The sequence below is a fragment of the Schistocerca cancellata genome, chromosome 2 (genome assembly GCF_023864275.1).
Source record: "Schistocerca cancellata isolate TAMUIC-IGC-003103 chromosome 2, iqSchCanc2.1, whole genome shotgun sequence".
Lineage (NCBI taxonomy): Eukaryota > Metazoa > Arthropoda > Insecta > Orthoptera > Acrididae > Schistocerca > Schistocerca cancellata.
Genome location: NC_064627.1, coordinates 247,580,903 through 247,604,071, shown reverse-complemented (window position 1 = coordinate 247,604,071; position 23,169 = coordinate 247,580,903). Strand labels below are relative to the sequence as shown.

At 40.0% G+C, this 23,169-nt stretch overlaps 1 protein-coding gene across 2 annotated transcripts in view; it reads left to right on the top strand.

Annotated features, from left to right (window-relative positions):
- Positions 1 to 23,169, top strand: part of LOC126144929 (zinc finger protein 501-like) — a 104,073-nt gene that overhangs the window by 24,056 nt on the left and 56,848 nt on the right. For both annotated transcript variants that reach the window (XM_049915522.1, XM_049915523.1), the window contains exon 3: positions 16,295 to 16,468. In XM_049915522.1, the coding sequence (XP_049771479.1) occupies positions 16,295 to 16,468 (174 nt within the window). The remainder of the gene's footprint in view (positions 1 to 16,294; positions 16,469 to 23,169) is intronic.

Below are 23,169 nucleotides of genomic sequence, written 5' to 3'. Positions count from 1 at the left end.
GAGAATCGATCTGAAATCCGTTATCAGTAGCACTCAACACATCATGTGAATAAAGAGCTAGTTGTGTTTCACAGGAACGATGTTCTCTAAACCCATGTTGACTGTGTGACAATACACAGTTTTCTTTGAGGTAATTGATAATGTTTGAACACAATATATGTTCCAAAATCGTGTTGCATACCGACGTTAATGATATGGGCCTGTAATTTAGTGGATTACTCCTGCTAGCTTTCTTGAATATTAGTGTGATCTGTGCAACTTTCCAGTCTTTGGGTACGGATCTTCTGTCGAGCAAACGGTTGTATATGATTGTTAAGTATGGAGCTAATGCATCAGCATACTCCTAAAGGAACCTAATTGGTATGCAACCTGGACCAGAAGACTTGCTTTTATTAAGTGATTTAAGTTGCTTCACTTCTCCGAGGATATTTACTGCTAGTTACTCATGTTGGCAACTGTTCTCGATTCGAATTCTGGAGTATTTACTTCGTTTTCTTTTGTGAAGGCATTTCAAAAGGCTGTGTTTAATAACTCTGCTATGGCAGCACTGTCTTCGATAGTATCTCCATTGCTATCACGCAGAGAAGGCATTGATTGTTTCTTGCCACTAACATACTTCACATACAACCAGAATCTCTCTGTATTTTCTGCCAGGTTTTGAAACAAAGTTTCATTGTAGAGACTGTTATAAGCATCTCGCATTGAAGTCGTGCTAAATTTTGAGATTCTGTAAAAGATCGCCAATCTTGGGGATTTTGGGTCTGTTTAAATTTGGCATGTTTGTTTCTTTGTTTCTGCAACAGTGTTCTAACCCGTTTTGTGTACCAAGGAGGATCAGCTCCATAGTTTGTTAATCTCTCAATTGCTGCCAATACTATTTCTTTGAATTCAAGCTACATCTGGTCTACACTTGCATTATTAATTTGGAATGAGTGGAGATTGTCTCTCAGGAAGGCCTCAAGTGAATTTTTATCTGCTTTTTTGAATAGGTATATTTTTCGTTTATTTTTGGAAGATTTTGGGATTACAGTATTCATTCTCGCTACGACAACCCAGTGTTCACCAATCCCTGTATCAGTTTTGATGCTCGTTATTAACTCAGGATTATTTGCTGCTAAGAGGTCAAGCGTGTTTTCACAACTGTTTACTATTCGTGTGGGCTCATGAACTAACTGCCCAAAATAATTTTCAGAGAATGCGTTTAGCACAACTTCGGATGATATTTTATGCATACCTCCAGAATTAAACATGTATTTTCACCATCATATCGAGGGTAGATTAAAGTCACCACCAGCTATAATCATATGAGTCGTGTACGTGTTTGAAATCAGACTCAAGCTTTCTTTGAACCTTTCAGTAACTATATCATCTGAATTGGGATGTTGGTAAAAGGATCCAATTATTATATTCTGGTTGCCAGCAATGACCTCTGCCCGTACTAACTGACGGGAACTATCTACTTCAATTTCGTGACAAGCTAAGCTACTTCTAACAGCAACAAACGCGCCACCGCTAACTGTGTCTAGCCTAAACTTTTGGAACACAGTTAGGTTCTTTAAAAATTTCGGCTGAACTTATCTCCAGCTTTAGCCAGCTTTCAGTGCCCATAACGATTTGAGCATCAGTGCTTTCTATTAGCGCTTGGAGCTCTGGTACTTTCCCAACACAGCTACAACAATTTTACAACTGCCATACCAATGGTTCCTGTATCTACGTTCTTCCTGTGTTTGGCCTGCACCCTATGTGACTGAAACCCTTCTTGTGTTTTCCCAAGACCCTATAACCTAAAAAACCACCCAGTCCACGCTACACAGCCCCTGCTACCTGTGTAGCCGCCTCCTGCATATAGTGGACACCTGACATATTCAGTGGAACCCGAAACCCAGCCACCCTTCGGCACAAGTCAAGGAATCTACAGCCTACATGGTTGCAGAACCGTCTGAGCCTCTGATTTGGACCCTCCACTCGGCTCTGTACCAGAGGTCCGCAATCGGTCCTGTCGACTATGCTGCAAATGGTCAGCTCTGCTTTCATCTTGCAAGAAAGACTGGCTGCCTTTACCACTTCTGTTAGCTGCTCAGAACCAGAGAGAATCTATTCTGATCCAAAGTGACACAAATCATTGGTACTGACGTGAGCAACCACGTGCAGTTGGCTGCACCCTGTGCTCTTCATGGCATCCGGGAGGACCCTTTCCACATCTGGAATGAGTCCACCTGGTATGCACACAGAGTGCACATTGGTTTTCTTTCCTTTCTTGGCAGCCATGTCCCCATAACACAACTAACATTGGAGCTCCCAACTACCAGTAACTCCACCCTCTGTGATTGCCCGAATCTTGCAGGGTGAGTGGTTTCCTCTGAAACAGGAGAGACGACAGCATCTGGCTCAGCGACAGTGTCAGCCACAGACAGCACCTGGAATCTGTTTGTCAGGCAAACAGGGGAGGCCTTACATGCAGCTGCCTGGGAAGTCTTTTGCCACCTGCTTCACCCTGGGGCAACCTCCCACTCAACCACAGGTGAGGAGTCAACCTCAGTGCGAGCAGTAACTGGGCTGGCCACTCGTGAGGACCAATCGGAGGACTCTGATGTGCTGGATGACCGTCAGATCCCCATGGCTGGCCCACAACAGTGATGCCCATCCACTGCAGCCTCAAGCTGTGTAACCGAAGCCATCACAGCCTGAAGCTGAGAGCGAAGTGTCACCAACTCGGCTCGCATCCGCACACAACAAATGCAGTCCCTGTCCGTACCAAAGACCGTGGAAAACTAAACTATGCAGATAAAGGGACTATCAGCACGTGCTGCGCAACTCTAATGTAGACCCTAACGAAAATGCAGGAACTGTGTCTAATAATACACAGATATTCAAAAACCTAATTACTGAAGCATTCAGGTGAAACTAGATAATTTGCCCCTGATTAGGAACTTGTGATGTTGCAAAATCGGCTTACTTTCCAATGCAAACAAAAATGTGAGAACTATTAGATATTAAATTTACACGCAGAAACTCAAGATACTAAACTATTAAAGCATACAGATAATATTATAAATTTCTCTTCTGGTTAGGAACTTTTTAATGTCACAAAAGCAGTTACTTCCCTGTTCCTGCTTGTGTCTCGGTCAGTTACTGCTGCCTGACTGACTTGATGACTAACGACAATGAACCTGTGGAAAACACTGACAAGACCAAAGAACAAGGAAATCAGACATTTAAGATATCAGGGAATAACTTCCTTGGAACTAGAGGGAGCTATAGAGGGTAAAAACACTAAAGAAAGGAGGAGATCGGAATAGATACAACAAATAATTGATGACTTAGGTTGCAAGTGTTATGAGATCAAGAGGTTGGCACAGTAGAAGAATCCATGGTAGGCTGCATTGATAATAGGACAGAGCATATTGTACAACATGTTGCAGGACATGGTATTTTTACAACAACCGAGCAAATGTGGGTTTCTATAGGTTTCAATTACAGAATTTCATTATTACCAAACTTGAAATCTTTTTCCTAACACTTACTTGGGTCTGGAAGATAACCTGGGCATGATTAGAGAAGTTTTGGTTGTCATCATCCTTGCTATGTTTTTCTCCCACAATTACCTCTGTTGTATTTGTAGCTTTCATGTGTTTTGTATCTCTTTATTATTTGTCTGTTTGTTTCCACCGTTTGTTTTGGTTTTGGTCTCTATATTCCCTTTCTGTTTTTTTTATTTTGAACTTTTATCTTGGCCGTCATTTCAGTTCCCTATAAACAGGTTTCATGCTGGTCTAGCACGTGGAAGACTCTCATCTCTACAAAATTGTTGCAGCCTGCATCCATTTGAACCAGTTTAGTTCCATTTTACTGTCTTCTGGCTGTAGTCTCCCTCTTCATTTTTGAACCTCCATTACCAAATTTGATTCCTTGAGACATCAGGATGTGTACTATCATCCGATTCCTTCTTTGAGTCAAGCTGTGCTACAAATTTCATTTTTCCTAAACTTTAATCTGTACCTCTCCATTAGTGATCTGATATATCATTGTAACCTTCAGCATTCTTCTATAGCATCACATTTCAAAAGCTTCTATTCTCTTCTTGTCTAAACTGTTTATCAGATATGTTTCACTTGCTTATAAAGCTTCACTACAGACAAGTACTTTCAGGAAACAGTATGTATTTTGTCTGCTTCACTTCTCCCATTGTCAGTTATAGCCCAAATAACCTGACTACTGATTTGATTTGATATGAATAGAGACATAAAAAACAGCGGCCATAGCACACTATTGCCCACATCAAAACCCGGCTTATAGTGTGATTTCATTCCTTATAGTAAAGCCAGTCAGTAGGAGGTTGTTTACTAGTTCTTAATTAGATACAATTTCTTCAGGACTTGATGCAAATATTTTGGAGGATTGTGTGCTTCGCATTGGAGGATTGTGTGGTGTGGTTTTGTCACCTTTCCCATACATCTTATACATAGGGGCTTTTTTTCTATACCCAAGTGTGTGTGTGTGTGTGTGTGTGTGTGTGTGTGTGTGTGTGTGTTTCTTTCTTTCTTTCTTTCTTAAAGTTCCCATGGCCTGTCATTAATGCTACTGTAAGTTTAGTCTGTCTCCTGTGTGACACAAGAATTACAAAACTTTTTTAAAAAAACATGGTCTATATTCAGCATGCTGCCTTGTGATCTAGTTTCATAGTTTTGATTTAATCATTGCCTATGTGATGGTTAGGACAGGTTCCAGTTCAAAAAACAGCTGTGGCACCCACCCTGGACAGTGTATCAGCTTGTTCATTGCCACAGATTCCTGAGTAGTCAGATACTGACAGCAGACTTACCCTGTTGCTTTCTCTTAGTCTCACAAGGACTTTGTGGCGTTCTGCAATGATCTTTGTTCTTGGTGTAAGGGCAGATAAAAATATCAGAGCTGCTTCGCTGTCTGAATAAATGTAAATGCTACAGTCTTTGTAGTGCCTATGCAAATTCTTCTCCGCACATACCCTGATAGTGGATGTTTCCCCCTGGAGTACCATGGCCAGCTTCTCTAGAGAGACTGCACTCTAGTCTAAGCTATATCCCATATAACCTGGAACCAGTACCTTCATCTGTTTTCAAACTGTTAGTAAACCAGGCTATGTCCCCTCCACTGTGTCATGGTTCATTCTTCCACTGCTCCCTACCCTAATTGTTACATTGATATATAAGCAGCTGGAAGTTATTGTATAGTCAACCAGCATTTCCCCAACCATTCCTCTATTTATCCTCCATTGGTTTGGGGTTCAGGAGATCCTAAAGGTATCCAGTCATTTCCAGTTTTTACCGTGCATATTCTTTCTGCTGCCTATATTTTAACCGACAGATGTAATAGGAATAATAGTTTTGCATACTTGATTGCAATGTTGTGTTTGGTAAGGACCCCCTGATATTTTGCCCTTTGGCCTTTCCTTCTTCTAGGTTGAACTGTCTTCTTTGCAATTCCAGGTTATTGTTCCACCAAGGCACATTGTTGTCTGTGCACTTATTGGTGATTTGGCAGTTTTCTAAATGAGAGGTCATAATGGCAGAAGTCACTGCATCCGACATTTCCTGAAACCCTACTGGATTCCGTTTCAAAGTTCTGATTTCAGTTAAGTGTGAGTTAAGGTCTATCTTATGAATCCCATTCTGTTTTGCTAGGATTCCTGTAGACCATTGTCTGTTTAGCAGCCATTTTGACCCCATACATAATATACATGTTGTCAGGTAAGAATGGCTCCAATTCCACATGCCATTTCTTGACTTAGCTGCCCATTACAATGGACACAAAAGTTATGTCAGTTACTTCCTGCCTTCTTTCTTATCATCCTGAATGTAGCTTCCCTGCCTCAGTTCAGAACTTCTAGGTTGCTTTTGTGTAAAAATTCAAATAGGTACTCACCACTGCTGTTGGTGTAGCTGTTGCTCACACAATTCAATTTCCCACGTGCTTTCTGTCTCGCGCATTTCATCCTGATGCTCACAAGTCCCTGGAACAAAACTCAGCCATCAGGAAAAATAAAATTCCATTGTTTTCATAAAAGCATGTTCTGGAGTTCTTCAGTTTTACCCTAGTATAAATCACTACCTCCAGTTCCTCTGATACCTCAAATGTCGCCCTTATATAAATATGGTTCCTGGATCAGGGTCACACTCATCTTCTGTCTTCCCAGATGACATGGGGTGGCAGTTGCTCCTTTACTGTGTTGCAGGATTATGTGCAACACTTGCAGTCTCCATGTTACTGCCATGGTCAATCCCATTGTCTGTGATTACCCTGATGGTTACTTGTGAGAACCCTGTGTACAATCTCCGGTCATGTTCCTGCATTGTCCTCAGGGATTTTTCACAAACTTCCATCACAACGGTTTGGCCATTCGTTACAACCTTTCAAGAGATTACCTCCAGTCCTCTGTTGTGACCTCCTGGTTCTTTGCCCTTATTTTCTCAAACAGAGTCTTTTGAGGTTTTGATACCTAAGGAGGTTTTGGTACTTAAATTGATACCTATGATGCAGTCTTGAAGAGCTCAGATGCTGTCTTCAACAGCAGCTTTGTCTCCTCCCACAGTGGTATCTTGGGCACCCTCTCCTTCAGCCAATCCTCTGTTCACATCCCCTCACAGACAAAGATAAAAAGCATCTTTATCCAGATAGACTATGCTGAATTCGGTTGCTGGACTAGTGTCCTGCCCCCAGTCTTCCCAATTAGAGCCACATGAACAAGCTCGATCTGCTGCAGGCTGTTGTTGACCAATGGATATCCCTGTTGGGTAACTGCCATCCTAAGAACAGGGACTGCAATAATATAGGCCTGTTTCCCTACTCCCTTCCCTGCCTCAGCTTTATCTAGCTGTGATCATCCTGACAAATTGGAGTATTAGACTCCTCCTTTGTTCTCTTGTTTCGTGTGTTGGAAGTGGAAGTGATCTGTTTACCCCCTTCACTCTGAGACAGTCTTTTTTTGGAAGTCTTTTGTTGAAGATCTTTTAGTTTGGGAAGTTTTCTCTTATGAGCCCCAGACAAGGATTTAATCATCACCAGTTTCAGCATATCTGTGGCAGTTTCCACATCTTGCACTAGTCTATTACATGATAAAGTTGCGGAAACAGTTTTCATGAATTCCAACTTCAAGTGTTTGCGGCCTCATGATGTCCCTCAGTTTTTGTTTTTTTCTTGTTCCGTGTTCTCCACTTCAATCTCACAAGAAGTGTGGCTACATTCTGTCGACGTCATAGAACCCCACATAGTGCGAGTCTAATTACTCAGGAAGGTCGTCCAATATTCTTGAGACTCTGTTAATGATATATGTCATACATGCCATGCACCCATTGACATGGATTGCATCACTCCTAGGATTGGGTATCTACATTTACATATATACTTCACAAGCCAGTGTACTGTGCATGGCAGATGGTACCACACATCACTATTAGTCATTTCCTTTCCTGTTTCATTCACAGGTAGAGCGAGGGGAAAAAGCAACTGTCTATAAGGCTCTGTATGAGTGCTAAATTTCTTCATCTTATTTTTGTGGTCCTTATAGGAAATGTTCATTGACAGCAGCAGAATTGATCTGCAATCAGTTTCAAATGCCAGTTCTCTAAATTTGTGCAATAATGCCTCATATAAAGAACATTGTCTTCCCTCCAGGGATTCCCATTTGAGTTCATGAAGCATCTCCATAATACACACTTCAAAAACATTTTGCATCACCTCAGTTCCGAGAGTTCCAGAACCTGTACAGAAAATTGGAATAGAGATCATCATAAACATCTTTTCGGCCTTTTTATATCTCATAAAAACCAGACATTGCACATTGTATCACCGTACAGCGAGACTTTCAGAGGTGATTGTCCAGATTGTTGTACACACCAGACCTCTAATACCCAGTAGCACATCCTCTTCCATCGATGCAGGCCTGTATTTGTCGTGGCATACTATCCACAAGTTCATCAAGGCACTGTTGGTCCAGATTGTCCCACTCCTCAACAGTGAGTCAGTGTAGATCCCTCAGAGTGGTTGGTGGGTATGGTCATTCATAAACAGCTCTTTTCAATCTATCCCAGGCATGTTTGATAGGGTTCAGGTCTGGAGAAGATGCTGGCCACTCGAGTCAAGCGATGTCGATATCCTGAAGGAAGTGCTTCACAAGATGTGCACAAAGACGGAGTGAATTGTCATCCATGAAGATGAATGCCTCGCCAATATGGTTGCACTATCGCTCGGAGGATGGCATTTGGTGTCGTGCAACCTTTATGGCACCTTCCATGACCACCAGCGGCATACGTCGGTCCAACATAATGCCACCCCAAAACTGCAGGGAACCTTCACCTTGCTGCACTTGCTGGACAGTGCGTCTAAGGCGTTCAGCCTGACTGGGTTGCCTCCAAACACATCTCCGACGATTGTCTGGTTGAAGGTAGATGCGACACTGATCGGTGAAGAGAACGTGAGACACTGATCGGTGAAGAGAACGTGATACCAGTCCTGAGCAGTTCATTCAACATGTTGTTGGGCGCATCTGTACCGCACTGCATGGTGTCGTGGTTGCAAAGATGGACCTCACCATGGACGTCGGGAGTGAAGTTGCGCATCATGCAGCCTATTGCGCACAGTTTAAGTCATAACACGATGTCCTTGCTCTGGATTGAATAACACCAGGGGTAGGATACAACCCTGGTTCATTCCCATCTCAAGTGCTCACTCTCATGACCTTAAACTCTCATAACTGCTATCTGGTTTTTGTTCAAGTTGTAAATAACCTTTAGCTCCCTATATTTTATCCCCGCTATCTTCAGAATTTTGAAGAGCGTGTTCTAGTTAACATTGTGAAAAGCTTTCTCTGAATCTACAAATGCCTTTCTTTGACTTGCCTTGTAAGAGAAATCGTATGGTCAGCCATGCCTAATGTGACCCTGCATTGCTCTGGAAACAAAACTGATCTTATCTGAAGTCGGTGGGTACTATAGTCCGACTAATATTATTTGATAGTTGAGACTTCATGTGTTTGACCTGGTTTCCTCCAATCAGAGCACTCACCATCATGCCCAGATTGTTTAGCGTTGTCATACTGCCACAACAACCAGTCAGATCACTTTCACTTCCTTGTCAGGCTTTCTTTCATGATGTGTTTGGGTCCTGAATACTAGGTCTGGATCTTCTATTTTGTATTTTATCACACATGGTAACCACACCAAAAACAACATGTATTCACAACAATGGTAATGAAATACACACATTTTGTACACAACACTAAGCAAATATTACTGGATCCTTTCCCCCAACACTTGATTCAGTGTCACGTATACAGTTATTATAATCACAGAGATCGGCATATATTAGGTAAGCTTCGTACAACATGCATGAAGCTGACTTTTTGAAGGCTCAATTCATTGTTGCGACTGGTTGACCAGAGTTGCAAATACAGTATAATGTCACAACACAGCATACTGAAGTAATGCACTGGTCAGTGCATAAGCTTGATTTGCAGAAGGTTGTAGGTTCGAATCTTGTCGAATGCATCAGATCTTATTTTTTCCCAAATCAAATGACTTATTTTTATTCACTTACCTGTTTTAAATGTAATGTTTTATTTCTAAAACTTTCCTGTGTCATTTTTGTCATCATATTGTGTTTTTTATTTGCACTTTTCTTCCTATCAGTCTTTATTTACTTGGACTCTGTCTGTGTTACCTAATATAATCTGCAACCAAGTGCCAAGATGGACTTCTCATTGGTTAGTAATGCAGTACTTGATGTAGCCAGTGTGAGGATAGTTTCAGGTAACCAGTGATGGTGAGAAATTACAGTTTGCTTTAGCACTGAAACTTAAATTTTTTGTCTTTAGTTTGCTGGTAGAGCTTAGCTTTAATTGCCATGCACAAAACAGTCATGATTTTAGTTCTGCCATAAATTGTTGTCCGCTGTTTTCTTGAATACATTGCGTATCTCAAGCTTGTGGCTAGATTAGGACTTGGAATTTAAATTTGGGGCTACAAAAGGCATTGTTGGCTGCAGCTCAGTCACTTAAAAGCAGCTGCCGACAGTGCATCTCGCATTTCCAACATACCTCATGGGAGGCCACTTCCAACATTGGCCAGAAATACACATTAACAGCATTTGTGATCTGCCATGTTTTCATGTGTCACCAGCACGCAATATGGCAACATTATAGTATTAAGTGACATCTTTCACCTATCAAGTAATTTTAATTGGCCTAGGGTCTTTCCATTTTGTGTGTATGATTCATGTTAGTATTTGCAGCCACAACTTCTTAAGCAGATGTTTCAGTAATATTCATTCTTGTCACCATATACCTTCACAGGAATTGGAATTCTGACAGTCTTCTTGAAGGCTGAAGGTATTTGGTCTGTCTCTTGAGAGTATTTATGTCATGGTATGTTCTCAAAAGGCTCTCAATAATTCAGAGATGTGTACTCAAGTGGCTTAGTTTTGATTTAAATCTCTCAATGTTCTTTCACATTTTTCTTGCAGTGTTATATCTCTCATCATATCTTCATCTACTTCCATTTTTCATAATATTGTCTTCAGATAATTTCCTTTTTATAGCCTGTTATATATTCATTCTATCTTTCAGCCTTCCCTTATTTGTTTAGTTCTAGCTTGGCAAGTTAGATCTTGATACTCATACAGCTGCTTATCTTTTCTCCAAATGTTTCTATAATTTTTCTATATGTGGCTTCAATCTTTTTATGTAAATTCTATGCTTTGCTTTTCTCATATAACCATTCTTCTTTTTTCATGTTGTGCTTTCTGTCAGTCTGACTTTGTAATGTCTTTTTTTTTCCCCCCTCCATTTGCTACATTTTTTTATATGTATTCTCCTTTTGTCTGTTAAATACCATACACAAACATTAAAAAAAATCACCCTGGTTCCCTTAACTCCTGAAGATATACGTTGCCTGTGGACATTGTATCACAGACACAGTCACTTTGACTGTTAAGAGATGTCACTAAACCCACCCAAAGATGTAAACAACCATGCATGAGTAGCACATATTAGACAGAGGGGATCCGACAGCCGATCAGTTCCAGCCATCCCACCAGGAAGGAGGTGAGCGGCTCGTTTTGTCTGTAGGTCAACCATGCCTCGACGGTCAATACCGTGGTTCAATCACATCCACGTTGTTCCTTTGTGCCAGGAAGGGCTCTCAATTAGGGAAATGTCCAAGTGTCTCGGAGTGAACCAAAGCGATGTTGTTTTTGACATGGAGGAGATACAGAGAGACAGGAACTGTCGAAGACATGCCTCGCTTAGGACGCTCAACGGCTACTACTGCAGTGGATGACTGCTACCTACGGATTATGACTTGGAGGAACCCTGACAGCAACACCACCATGTTGAATAATCCTTTTCGTGCAGCCACAGGAGGGTGTGTTACATTTCAAACTGTATGCAATAGGCCGCATAATGTGCGACTTCACTCCCGATGTCCATGGTGAGATCCATCTTTGCAACCACGACACCATGCAGTGCGGTAGATGGGCCCAACAACATGTCAAATGGACTGCTCAGGATTGGCATCACGTTCTCTTCACCGATGAGTGTCGCATATGCCTTCAACCAGACAATCATTGGAGATGTGTTTGGAGGCAACCCAGTTAGGCTGAACGCCTTAGACACTCTGTCCAGGGAGTGCAGCAAGGTAGAGGATCCCTGCTGTTTTGGGGTGACATTAAGTGGGGCTGACATACGCCACTGGTGGTCATGGAAGGTGCTGTAACGGCTGTATGATACGTGAATGCCATCCTCCAGCCGATAGGGCAACCATATTGGCAGCATATTGGCGAGCCATTTGTCTTCAAGGACGACAATTCGCGCCCCCATTGTGCACATCTTGTAAATGACATTGCTAGACTAGAGTAACTAGCATGTTCTCCAGACATGAACCCTATCGAACATGCCTGGGATAGATTGAAAAGGGTTGTTTATGGGCAACGTGACCCACCAACTAATCTGAGGGATCTACGCCAATTTGCCGTTGAGGAGTGGGACAATCTGGACCAACAGTGCCTTGATGAACTTGTGGATAGTATGCCGTGACGAATACAGGCATGCATCAATGCAAGAGGAATTGCTACTGGGTATTAGAGGTACTGGTGTGCACAGCAGTCTGGACAGCCACCTCTAAAGTTCTTGCTGTATCGTGATACAACATCCAATGTATGGTTTTCACTAGCAAAAAAAAGGGCAGAAATGATGTTAATGTTGGTCTCTCTTCCAATTTTCTGTACAGGTTCTGGAACTCTCGGAACCAAGGTGATACAAAACTTTTTTTGATTTGTGTATTGTGTGTCATCCAAGGATTTCTGCTGGGCCTCGTCTCTTTGCCCATGTGATTCTTCACAGCCTTCACTACTTCATCTATCAAAGATCTCCTTCCATCTTCTGCTTTACTCCTTTTCCCTATTTCAGTCTCTAAGTCAAAGGGCGGGTTCCATCTCAATATTCCATCTTTGCGCAGTTTCTTTGGTTGTTATCTGCAGCTCAGTCAATAAATTACTATCAGAATCCATCTCTCCGCTGGAAGTAATTTTTAGTTTAAAATCAGGGTTCGAAATTTTTGTCTCGCCATTATATAATTAATCTGAAAACCTCTGATGTCTCCAGGTCTCTTCCATGAATGTAGCGCCGGCCGGAGTGGCCATGCAGTTCTAGGCGCTACGGTCTGGAACCGAGTGGCCGCTACGGTCACAGGTTCGAATCTTGCCTCAGGCATGGATGTGTGTGATGTCCTTAGGTTAGTTAGGTTTAATTAGTTCTAAGTTCTAGGTGACTGATGACCTCAGAAGTTAAGTCGCATAGTGCTCAGAGCCATTTGAGCCATGAATGTAGCATTCTTTAATAATTCTTAAACCAAGGGTTAGTAATGATCAAATTATGCTCTGAGCAAAATCCTACCAGGCTGCTTTCTGTTTTGTTCCATTCCCCCAGTCCACATTCTCTGGGGAATGGGGACAAGAGAATTGAGGAGGAGTGTCTGCACCCCCACCCTCAGATTTTTTTTTTTAATTGACAATAAAAAAAATCTCAATTTCAAGCCTAATTGTAACATTTGAAAATTTAAGATTATGCCTTCACCCCATAGTAAGGGAGACAAGAAAGAGTGCTGGATATTTAAAAATTGGATCTCAAAGTTACATTTTTCAAAATATAAAATAGACATATCGTTTTAAAGCAAAATGTTAATGCAGTATGAAATAAGATCAGTTTTCAAAGGATAAGACACTTAAAAGCATTGCATAATTTGTAAGCACAGTTAAAGCAGTTTTCAGAGAAGTAAAAGCTTAACTTCAGCCTTGACTCTTGTATTAATAAAAGATATCTTCAGAACTGTTAGTGATGCAAAGAATATCCAGACTATGTTAAAGGGAGAAAGTGTAACAAGCAAACCAAATGAAAGTACAAAGCAACACTTTAAACAGAAACATATTGTAGTTGCTAATGATGATCAAAATACTTTTGACATAATTGTGAAGATACAAAAAAATTGTGTAATAAAAATTATCCTGGCAGAGTATTCATGACGTTTAAAGAAACAATTACACTAAACTTTACATTTGTTTACCTATGCCCAAAAGGGCCTTAAAAACTGCAAGAGTTAGTTTAAATACTACTCAGTTGCTTTACACTCAATAGTGACATCACAGCGTTAATGTCAGTTCGCCAAATCGCAATGTCACAACGAGTTTACACACCCACAGTGTTAGGTGTATGTTATACAGTTTTGCTAAACAGATGATAAAATGGTATTGTATTGCTTCTGAAACAGTACTGGTTCAAAAAAATTATCAAACAAAAAATATTTTGTTTTCAAACTGCTAAAATAAACCAAACAGCAAATTCTATAATTTTAGCAGAGGCTTCCATAATAATAGCCTATAATTCATGATAGTTATGGACAAATCATAATACTAGGTTGGTGCATAATTTTTAGCATTTTTGTTTTGCGTGTTGATGTTTCAGTTGCTACGGGTTTATTTATCAATTCTTATTTTTTATTTGTAATATGCTTTTGCTGTTTGAGTTTACATGTTGTCATTTTGTCGTTAGGAGATAGTGCATGGAGCTGTAGGTGCTGGAAAATGGAGTGCCAAGAGGAGAAATCAAAACATTTACAATGTATTCTTCTGTTTGAGTCCAGTAGAGGGTTACAGCTGCAGAGGCAGCCAGAAACATTGAAACCATGTTTGGGGATAATGTCATTAGACAGAACACAGCAGGGAAATGGCTTTCTCATTTTAAGGGGAGGGACCATTTAAATGTATTACTCCACCCTGATCCACATTGTTGTGCTTGAGAACTGACAAATGTGGTGGACTGTGATCATTCCAGCATTGTGTGACATCTCCATGCAATGGAGAAGGTTCAAAGATCATGCGTACAGGTACTGCATGCCCTAAGCCAAAATCACAGAAACCAGTGGGTGGCCATATGTTCATTCATCTGTACTGTTTCGTCATCAATTGTCTCATGAACAACACTGACCATTCCTATCCTGCATCATTACTGGTGATGAGAAATGGTGTCTTTATCCTAACATACAGAAAAGAAAGGAATGGTTGAGACCAAAGAAAGCAGCAACTCCCTGTAAAAAGACCTATGTGCATCCACAAAAGATAATTAAAAAGAAAGAAATGGTTGAGCCCAAACAAAGCAGCAATTCCCTGTACAAACATCTGCGTGCATCTGCAGAAGGTAATGTTATGATGTATCTGGCGGAACAGCAGCAGTGTGGTGTATTTCGAGCTGCTTCTTCAAGGTGTAACCATAACTGCTGAAATCTTGCAAAAGTAGTCCAAGAACAATTGTCTGGAAGGTTGCGTGAAGTGAAGCTACTCCACAATAACGCATGCCCATGTTCTGGTAGACTGACAGGAGTTGGGGTGGGAAGTCATTCTGCACCCACCTTATTCACCTGATCTTATGCCCCCAGATTTTTCATATTTTTCTCTTTCTATTGAACAACCTTCATGGAACTTCCCTTTCGGATGAAAATGCGCTCCGAGTGTGGCTTGATAAGTTCTTTTCCTCAAAACTGCATTTTTCTGCAGTTACCCCAGCATTAGCATGCTGTTGTAAACAGTGAAGGATAATATATTATTGATGACGAAAGTCACTGTTATGTATATCTGCTGTTTTTATTTAAATTTTGGAAAAACGCTACAAACTTTTACACCAACCTAAACTTCACATATCAACACACAGTATAGTTCCATGTCCTTGGGAAATATGTAGTTTCTTCATACTTTCACCCGTTCACAACAACAACAACATAGCAAGGCCATTTTAAACTTCCATACAGCCATTTGTATTGTTGAGACATGCAAACGAGATGTACCAACAAAGTTTGTCAAATGTAATGTCACTTTTGAGGCAGTTCTGCATATCACGTCGTGAAGAATCTGGACACTACTGGGAATAATTATGCAGACAAAGCATTTGTTTCATTGGCTTTTGCACTGTGTATAAAGAAGAAGAAAAAAGACCCCTCAAGGAATGGTTGAAATGGAGAGATAAATGTACCCTTGAAAATCTGCTAAAGGAAATATTATACTCAGAACGTGATTATTACATGAGCTTTCTCTGAATGTACAGTCAAACTTTTAAGAACTTGTTAGAATTACTTCGCACTCACATTGAAAAATGAGACATAGTTACATGAAAATGTGTTCTTTCTACTTGGTCCTCGAATGAAATTTATTAAAATACAACAACATGGGAACATACATGTATACATTGTCTGCAGAAGAATATGAGAGCTAAATTTTTTTCCTTTTATTGCACTCCTGTTTGTGTATTGCGCATAGAATATTGATTTTATCCTTAATGTCTTCCTACATAATATTTGACTGGGAAAGACTCAACACCTCTGCTGTATCAATCACCTGTGCCCTTTTGGTTTTACCTTTCATTGGCTTGGTTTTTTTATCCCATGTGTGTTCACTTATTTCTCAACCTGAGATTATGATAGTCATAGGTTAGCTTATATCATGTTAGTAAATCTTGATCCTTTCTGCCAGTAGGTTTTAATAGGTAGGTATTTCCACAAACATGTGCTTCTTGTGTATAGAGTCTTTTTTAAAAATATGTATTAGTATGTCTTAACTCGCATGGGTGTTTCATTGTTTTTTAAAGTTGCATTTGTAGCTTGTGTCATACTATGTTGCAGTACTATCAAGAATGACCATTAATTTATTTCTTCATAGATTGGTTGAGTGCTGAGATATATAGTTCAGAATAATCTGGAAATCTCCTTAATTTCCTCTACAGGATTGTGAGAATAACCTCTCTGGTGAAGATAATGCCTCTGGATCAAGTGTGTCAGAAGAAGCTGAGTGTCACACTTTGGTTTGTGGAGACTGTGGGAAAAAATTTTCACAAAGACACCTTCTTAGTCGACACAAGAGAGAAGTACACCATCCCAATCTTAACCTTGTATGTAAGGTAAATAATCCAATTTTCTTTCTCTATCAATCTTCCTTCTTATCAGAACAGCAAAGAATGTCGATCCATATACTGCGTCTGCAGTAGTGAAAGATGCTTAAAATTAAGAAACATAAATGTTTTAGTTGAAAATAGGTTTTAGATCCCCAGTTGCTTGTCAAGAGTTAAGAGAATGACTGTTCAAATGTCTGTGCGCTTGCTGTAATTAATGTTATCTTGTCCTCACTGTCTCTCTGGGAGTGGATGTTACAGGATACTAGTATATTCCATGAGTCATCCTCTAAAGCTCGTTCTTGAACATTTCTCAGTATAGTGTAATCAAACAATGGAAAAACCACGACGGAATGTAATAGTATCATGAAAAGGAAAGTTGCTACTCATCGTATAGTGGAGATGCTGAGTCGCAGATAGGCACAACAAAATGAGTGTCACAAATAAACCTTTCGGCCAGTAAGGCCTTTGTCAAAGATAGACCCCTACACACACACACACACACACACACACACACACACACACGTCTCAGGCAACTGAGGCCACACTGCAAACATCAACACTAGTGCATGATGAGAGTGGTGACTAGGTGGGGGTAAGGAGGCGGCTTGGGTGGGAAGAGGGATGGCAGACAGTAAATTGCTGCAGGTTGGATGGAGAGCAGGCAAGAGGTGGGTAGGGAGGGAGGGTAGTATAGTTTGGTCTGCCATCAACCAGTTCAATTTCTTCAGTGTCTCTGTGACGCAGTTACACAGGTCAAACAAACCAGTGACCGTTCATGCAGCCATTCCTTGTTTACATTCAGTATCCTCTGTTAGTCCTATTTGGTACAGGTCCCACACAGTTGAGCAATATTCTAGGAAGGGTCATAAGAGTTATCTGTAAGCAGTCTTCTTTGTAGACTGATTGCATTTCCCTTGTATTCTACCAATAGAGCAAATTCTGCCACATACTTCACTCACAACTGAGCTATGACAGCATTCCATTTAGTATTTCTATGAAGCATTACATCCAGCTATTCGCATGAATTAACCAATTCCAACTGTGACTAAATGATATTATAGTCACATGTCTACATCTACATAGTTAATCTACATTTCACAATTAAGTGCCTGGCAGAGGGTTCATTTAATCACCTAGAAGCTATGTCTCTACTGTTCCATTCTCGAATAGCACGGGGGAAAATCTTCCTATGCGAGCTCTGATTTCTCTTATTTTATTATGATGATCATGGTTCTCTATGTATGTGGGCATCAAGAAAATACGCACATCAAAATAAGTTTTGCATCACCTCTGTTTCGAGAGTTCCGGAACCTGTACAGAAAATTGGAATCGAGATCAACATAAACATCAATTCCACTCTTTTTATTGCTCATTAAAACCACACATTGCGTGTTGTACTACCATACAGTGAGACCTTCAGAGATGGCGGTCCAGGCTGCTGTACACACCAGTACTTCTAATACCCAGTAGCACGTCCTCTTGCATTGATGCATGCCTGTATTCATCATGGCATACTAACCACAAGTTCATCAAGGCACTGTTGGTCCAGATTGTCCCACTCTTCAATGGCAATTTGGCCTAGATCCCTCAGAGTGGTTGGTGGGTCACCTCATCCATAAACAGCCCTTTTCAATCTATCCCAGGAATGTTCGATAGGGTTCATGTCTAGAGAACATGCTGGCCACTCTAGTCGAGTGATGTCATTATCCTGAAGGAAGTCATTCATAAGATGTGCACTATAGTGAGCACGAATTTTCTTCCATGAAGACGAATGCCTCGCCAATATGCTGCCGATATGGTTCCACTATTGGTCGGAGGATGGCATTCACGTATCGTACAGCCATTACGGTGCCTTCCATGACCACCAGCAGTGTACACCAGCCTCACATAATGCCACCCCAAAACAGCAGGGAACCTCCATCTTGCTGCACTCGCTGGGCAGTATGTCTAAGGTGTTCAGCCTGAGTGGGTTGCCTCCAAACACATCTCCGACGATTGTCTGGTTGAAGAACATGTGATGCCAATCCTGAGCGGTTCATTCAGCATGTTGTTGGGTGCATCTGTACTGTGCTGCATGGTGTCGTCGTTGCAAGGATGGATCTCAACAGGGACGACAGGAGTGAAGTTGCGCATTATGCAGGCTATTATGCACAGTTTGAATTGTAACATGACGTCCTGTGGCTGCACGAAAAGCATTATTCAGCGAGACATGTCATTGACAGTTCCTGTCTCTCTGTATCTCCTCCATGTCCGAACAACATTGCTTTGGTTCACTCCGAGACACCTGTACACTTCCCGTGTCGAGAGCCCTCTTGGTCCAAAGTAACAATGCAGACGTGATCAAACTGAGGTATTGACCATCTAGGCATGGTTGAACTACGGACAACACGAGCCCTGTACCTCCTTCCTGGTTGAGTGACTGGAACTGATTGGCAGTTGGACCCCCTCCATCTAATAGGTACTGCTCATGCATAGTTGTTTACATCTTTAGGCAAGTTTAGTGACCTCTCTGAACAGTCAAAGGGAGTGTCTCTGTGATACAATATCAACAGACAATGTCTATCTTCAGGAGTTGTTGGAACTGGGGTGATGCAAAACTTTGTTTGATATGTGTATTTTCGCACTCTGAGGAGAAAATTGGCGATTGAAATTTCATGAGAAAATCCTGCCACAATGAAAAACACCTTTGTTTTAATGATTGTCACCCCACTCTCTTCCCCTACTTCAGAATAACACAAAACTAGCTGCCCTTCATTGAACTTTCTCACTGTCACCCAGCAGTTCTATCTGATGCAGATCCCATATTGCACATCAATACTCCAGCATAATAGCCTTGTTGCATTTTCTAACAGTTCTGCCAAAAAAATCAGTCTTTAGTTTGCTTTCCCCACAGCATTATCTCTGCGATATTTCCATTTTAAGATATTCATAATTGTCATCCCAAGTATGTATTATATATGATATCGTATTTTTTTTGTTCTGTGAAGTGCACAGTGTTACCGTATTGAACATTTGAAATGACTTGCCAGTCTTTTTGCACCTCTTTTAAATCTTATCAAGATCTGACTGAAAATTTGTGTGTGTGTTTGTGTTTGTTTGTTTTAAGGTAATACTTCATTATAGATAACTGCATCATCTGACAGAAGTCTGAAGTTATTAATGTCTGCAAAGTCATTAATATACTACGCGAACAGCAAGGATCCCAACACAGTCCCCTCTATGTCTGTCAGTGACTCCCCATCCTAGATAACATCCTGTGTCATCCCTACCAAAAAACTCTCAGTCCACTCAAAAAATTTGGTTCATACCCCATGTGTTCGTACTTTCAGTAATAAGTGAAGATATACTGAATTAAATGCTTTTCAGAAATCAAGAAATACTACATCTACCTGACACTGCCTTGGTCACTGTTTTCAGGCTATGTCGTATGAGACAAGTGTGAGATGGGTTCAGCATGCTCAGTGTATCAGAATTCACACTGGCTGACATGGAGGAAGTCATTCTTTTAAAGATACCAGATTACATTTTTAACTCAGAATAAGTTCTAATGTTTTTCAACAAATTGATTTCAAGGATATTGGACAGTAGTTGTGTGGATCACTTCTGCTACTCTTCTTCTACATGTGAGTGATTTGTGCTTTCTTCCAACAACTGGGCACTGTTTTTTGTTAGAATACAGTAGATTATAGTTAAAAGGGAGACTAACCCGTCTGCAAATTCAGTAAAAAATCTGATAGCGATTCCATTAGGTAATGGACACTTGTTCAGGTTTAGTAATTTCATCTGTTTGCCAACACCACTGATACTACCTACATCACTCATCTATACAATGGTGTGGGGATTTAATTGGGGCAATACACCTGGATTTTTGTTTGTAAAGGAACAGTTGAAAAACAAGTTCAGAGTTTTTGCTTTCATTCTGCTACCTCAGTTATTTAAAACAGATTGAGACATTCACTCTTCCCATTGTGGTTCACCTATTCAATAAAAATTAAATAAATGTGTATTTCCATCTGAATTAAAATTCACAATTGTCAAGCTGTATCACAAGACGCATAGGATTGACAAAGTTGAAAACCACTGACCAGTCAGTTAAATTCAAATCTTAAGTGTTATAAAGTTATTGCACTGAGTTTAGAAAGTTATCCCATCAAAGAAAAATAACACCTTAAAAAAAGTGCCATATTTAAACAAGTAATTCAGTATTAATGAAATCAGGCAACAAAGAAAGGGTGACATGTTTGTTCTTAGGTCTGTCATGAGCATTAGATATAATTTTTGACGAGGTTCTGGGTCCAACCCGAGACATATCTTTTAAATTATTTAAATAATTTAACAGTTTACTGAAACATTAAACTTTATTTATTCACTTGTATTTTTCACAAGTCATGACTTTTTTTTTCAGAAATGGTTTGCCTCCTTTAAGTAAATCATAAAACTGACAACAAGGAAGTTCTGAATTAATTTTGAGACTTCAACAAATTGTATTCCTGTTGCAAGTTAACATTAAACACACATTTCGTTTTGTTCATTGCTGACTGATGAGGCTAAAAATCGAATAGTGATAAAATGATCAAAAATGTGTAGATGAAGTACTTCACACCCAGATACAATATAAATACATTGCCACTATTGTGTATCCTAATGAATGAGTTAAATGGGGCGAAACTAATAGCCACGCCTCCCCATTGATGACAGCACTTGCTCAAAGGTTGACTGAGAGGGACATGACCATAAAAGAATGTTTAAAAATACAATGATGAACATATAGGTCTAAAATTTAATGACGTCCCCACCAGTTATTAAATTTTAAAACCCCAGATATTACCACAAACATATGATAGCCCTATGCCATGGGATGTTGTGTCAGAAGATGGTACAGAAGTAAAATTGAGTGACACAACCATCTTCCTTGGTGCAGTGTTAAACATCTGTCTTTGGAACATCACATCAATCTTGTATGCCTAAATTTAAGAAAATCTGTTTATGTAGTGAGAACAGTGTCAGAAGTTGTGATCAATGTGAATGCTATGTTTCATACTTGTGTACCCATACCTCACATATGGAATTTTAAGTAAGGATGTGTGCTATTGCCAAGCACATAAATATTGTATTAATCCTTCAATAAAAAGAAGTTAGGATTTGTTACAATCTCAAATATAATGTCTCGTGCAAAAGCACATTAAAAAGATAGAAATTACTCATACTGTCATCGACATATTTCTAAAACTGTGCAACTAATTTTAAGATAAAAGCAGTCAAATAGTTTAAACAAAAATCAAAAATTTGAAAATCCAGGATGCATTGTAACAATATTATGAAAAGGAAAGTTGCTACTCACCATATAGCGGAAATACTGAGTCGCAGATAGGCACAACAAAAATTGTTACAAATAAAGCTTTCAACCATGAGGGCCTTTGTGAAAAATGAACACCCCCCCCCCCCCCCCCGCGCGCACACACACACACACACACACACACACACACACACACACACACACACAAATGCAACTCGCACACACATGACTGCAGTCTCAGACAACTGAAACTGCAATGCCAGTGCAGTGTGACTTGAGTTGTCAGAGACTGCAGTCGTGTGTGTGTGTGTGTGTGTGTGTGTGTGTGTGTGTGTGTGTGTCAGTCAGTCATCTATTTCTGACGAAGGCCCTACTGGCCAAAAGCTTTATTTGTGACAGTCTTTTTGTTGTGCTTATTTGTGATTCGGCATCTCTGCTATATGGTAAGTAGCAACTTTCCTTTTCATAATATAGTTTATAAGTTTGTAGAAAGGTATAGATATTGCTAACACTAAGGTAAACTGCTACTGTCACCTAGCAAGGTGTAACAAAAAAGTTGCAGACAACAGCCCCTATCACATGGGGATCAAATTGTTCAACAAATTTCCAAAGTATGTAAAAAGTGGAAAGTGAAGCTGCTTTAAAGTGCCTTTGAAGGAGTATTGTACAAACCAGTGTTTTTATAGTATTAAAGAATTCTTCTTAGAGGAACAGATGATCTTCATTTGCACCATATTATTTATAAATAAGATTTTGTGTTTTTGATTGATCCCAGAAAATTATGACATGAATTGGAACATGTTTCAATAATCCAAAACAAATCTTGCAATTTTCTGTGGAGAATAAATAAATATATGTTGGAAAACAAATACATCTATCTACCCAGTGTATGCTTACCACTTTGGTCTCGTTCTGTCAACCCTCCAGACTTCTTCTTAAAGACTGTGATAATGACAGTTGAAAAAAATATGGTGTGTTCTGTAACATGGTGACCAAGTGGGCAGGTTGAGTGCACTTGGTGGTTATTTCATTAACATTCTTCTCAACCACCCAAAAATGAACAAAAATAAGAAATCAGTATCGTGAAATTCATTAGCATTATTTTTAAGGTCCTTCATTGCTTTATATCTCAGTTTAATATTTCCACCTTCAAAATCTTGAAACTCCCAACCACTAATTAATTTTAAGTATATGTTTGGCAAAATAATTTTAAATTTATCAGGGTCCACAAAACTTCTTTCACCATATCTAGTTTGTAGTATTGTGATACAAATTATTTACTTCTAACTCACTAATATTTTTAAACAAATTAGAACTGCTTTATTAGAGCCTCCATTTATATAGAATAAATTTTAACAAGCTTTAAAAAACAAATTCATTCTCAAAAAGTGCAAAACCTTCAGCACCTTTT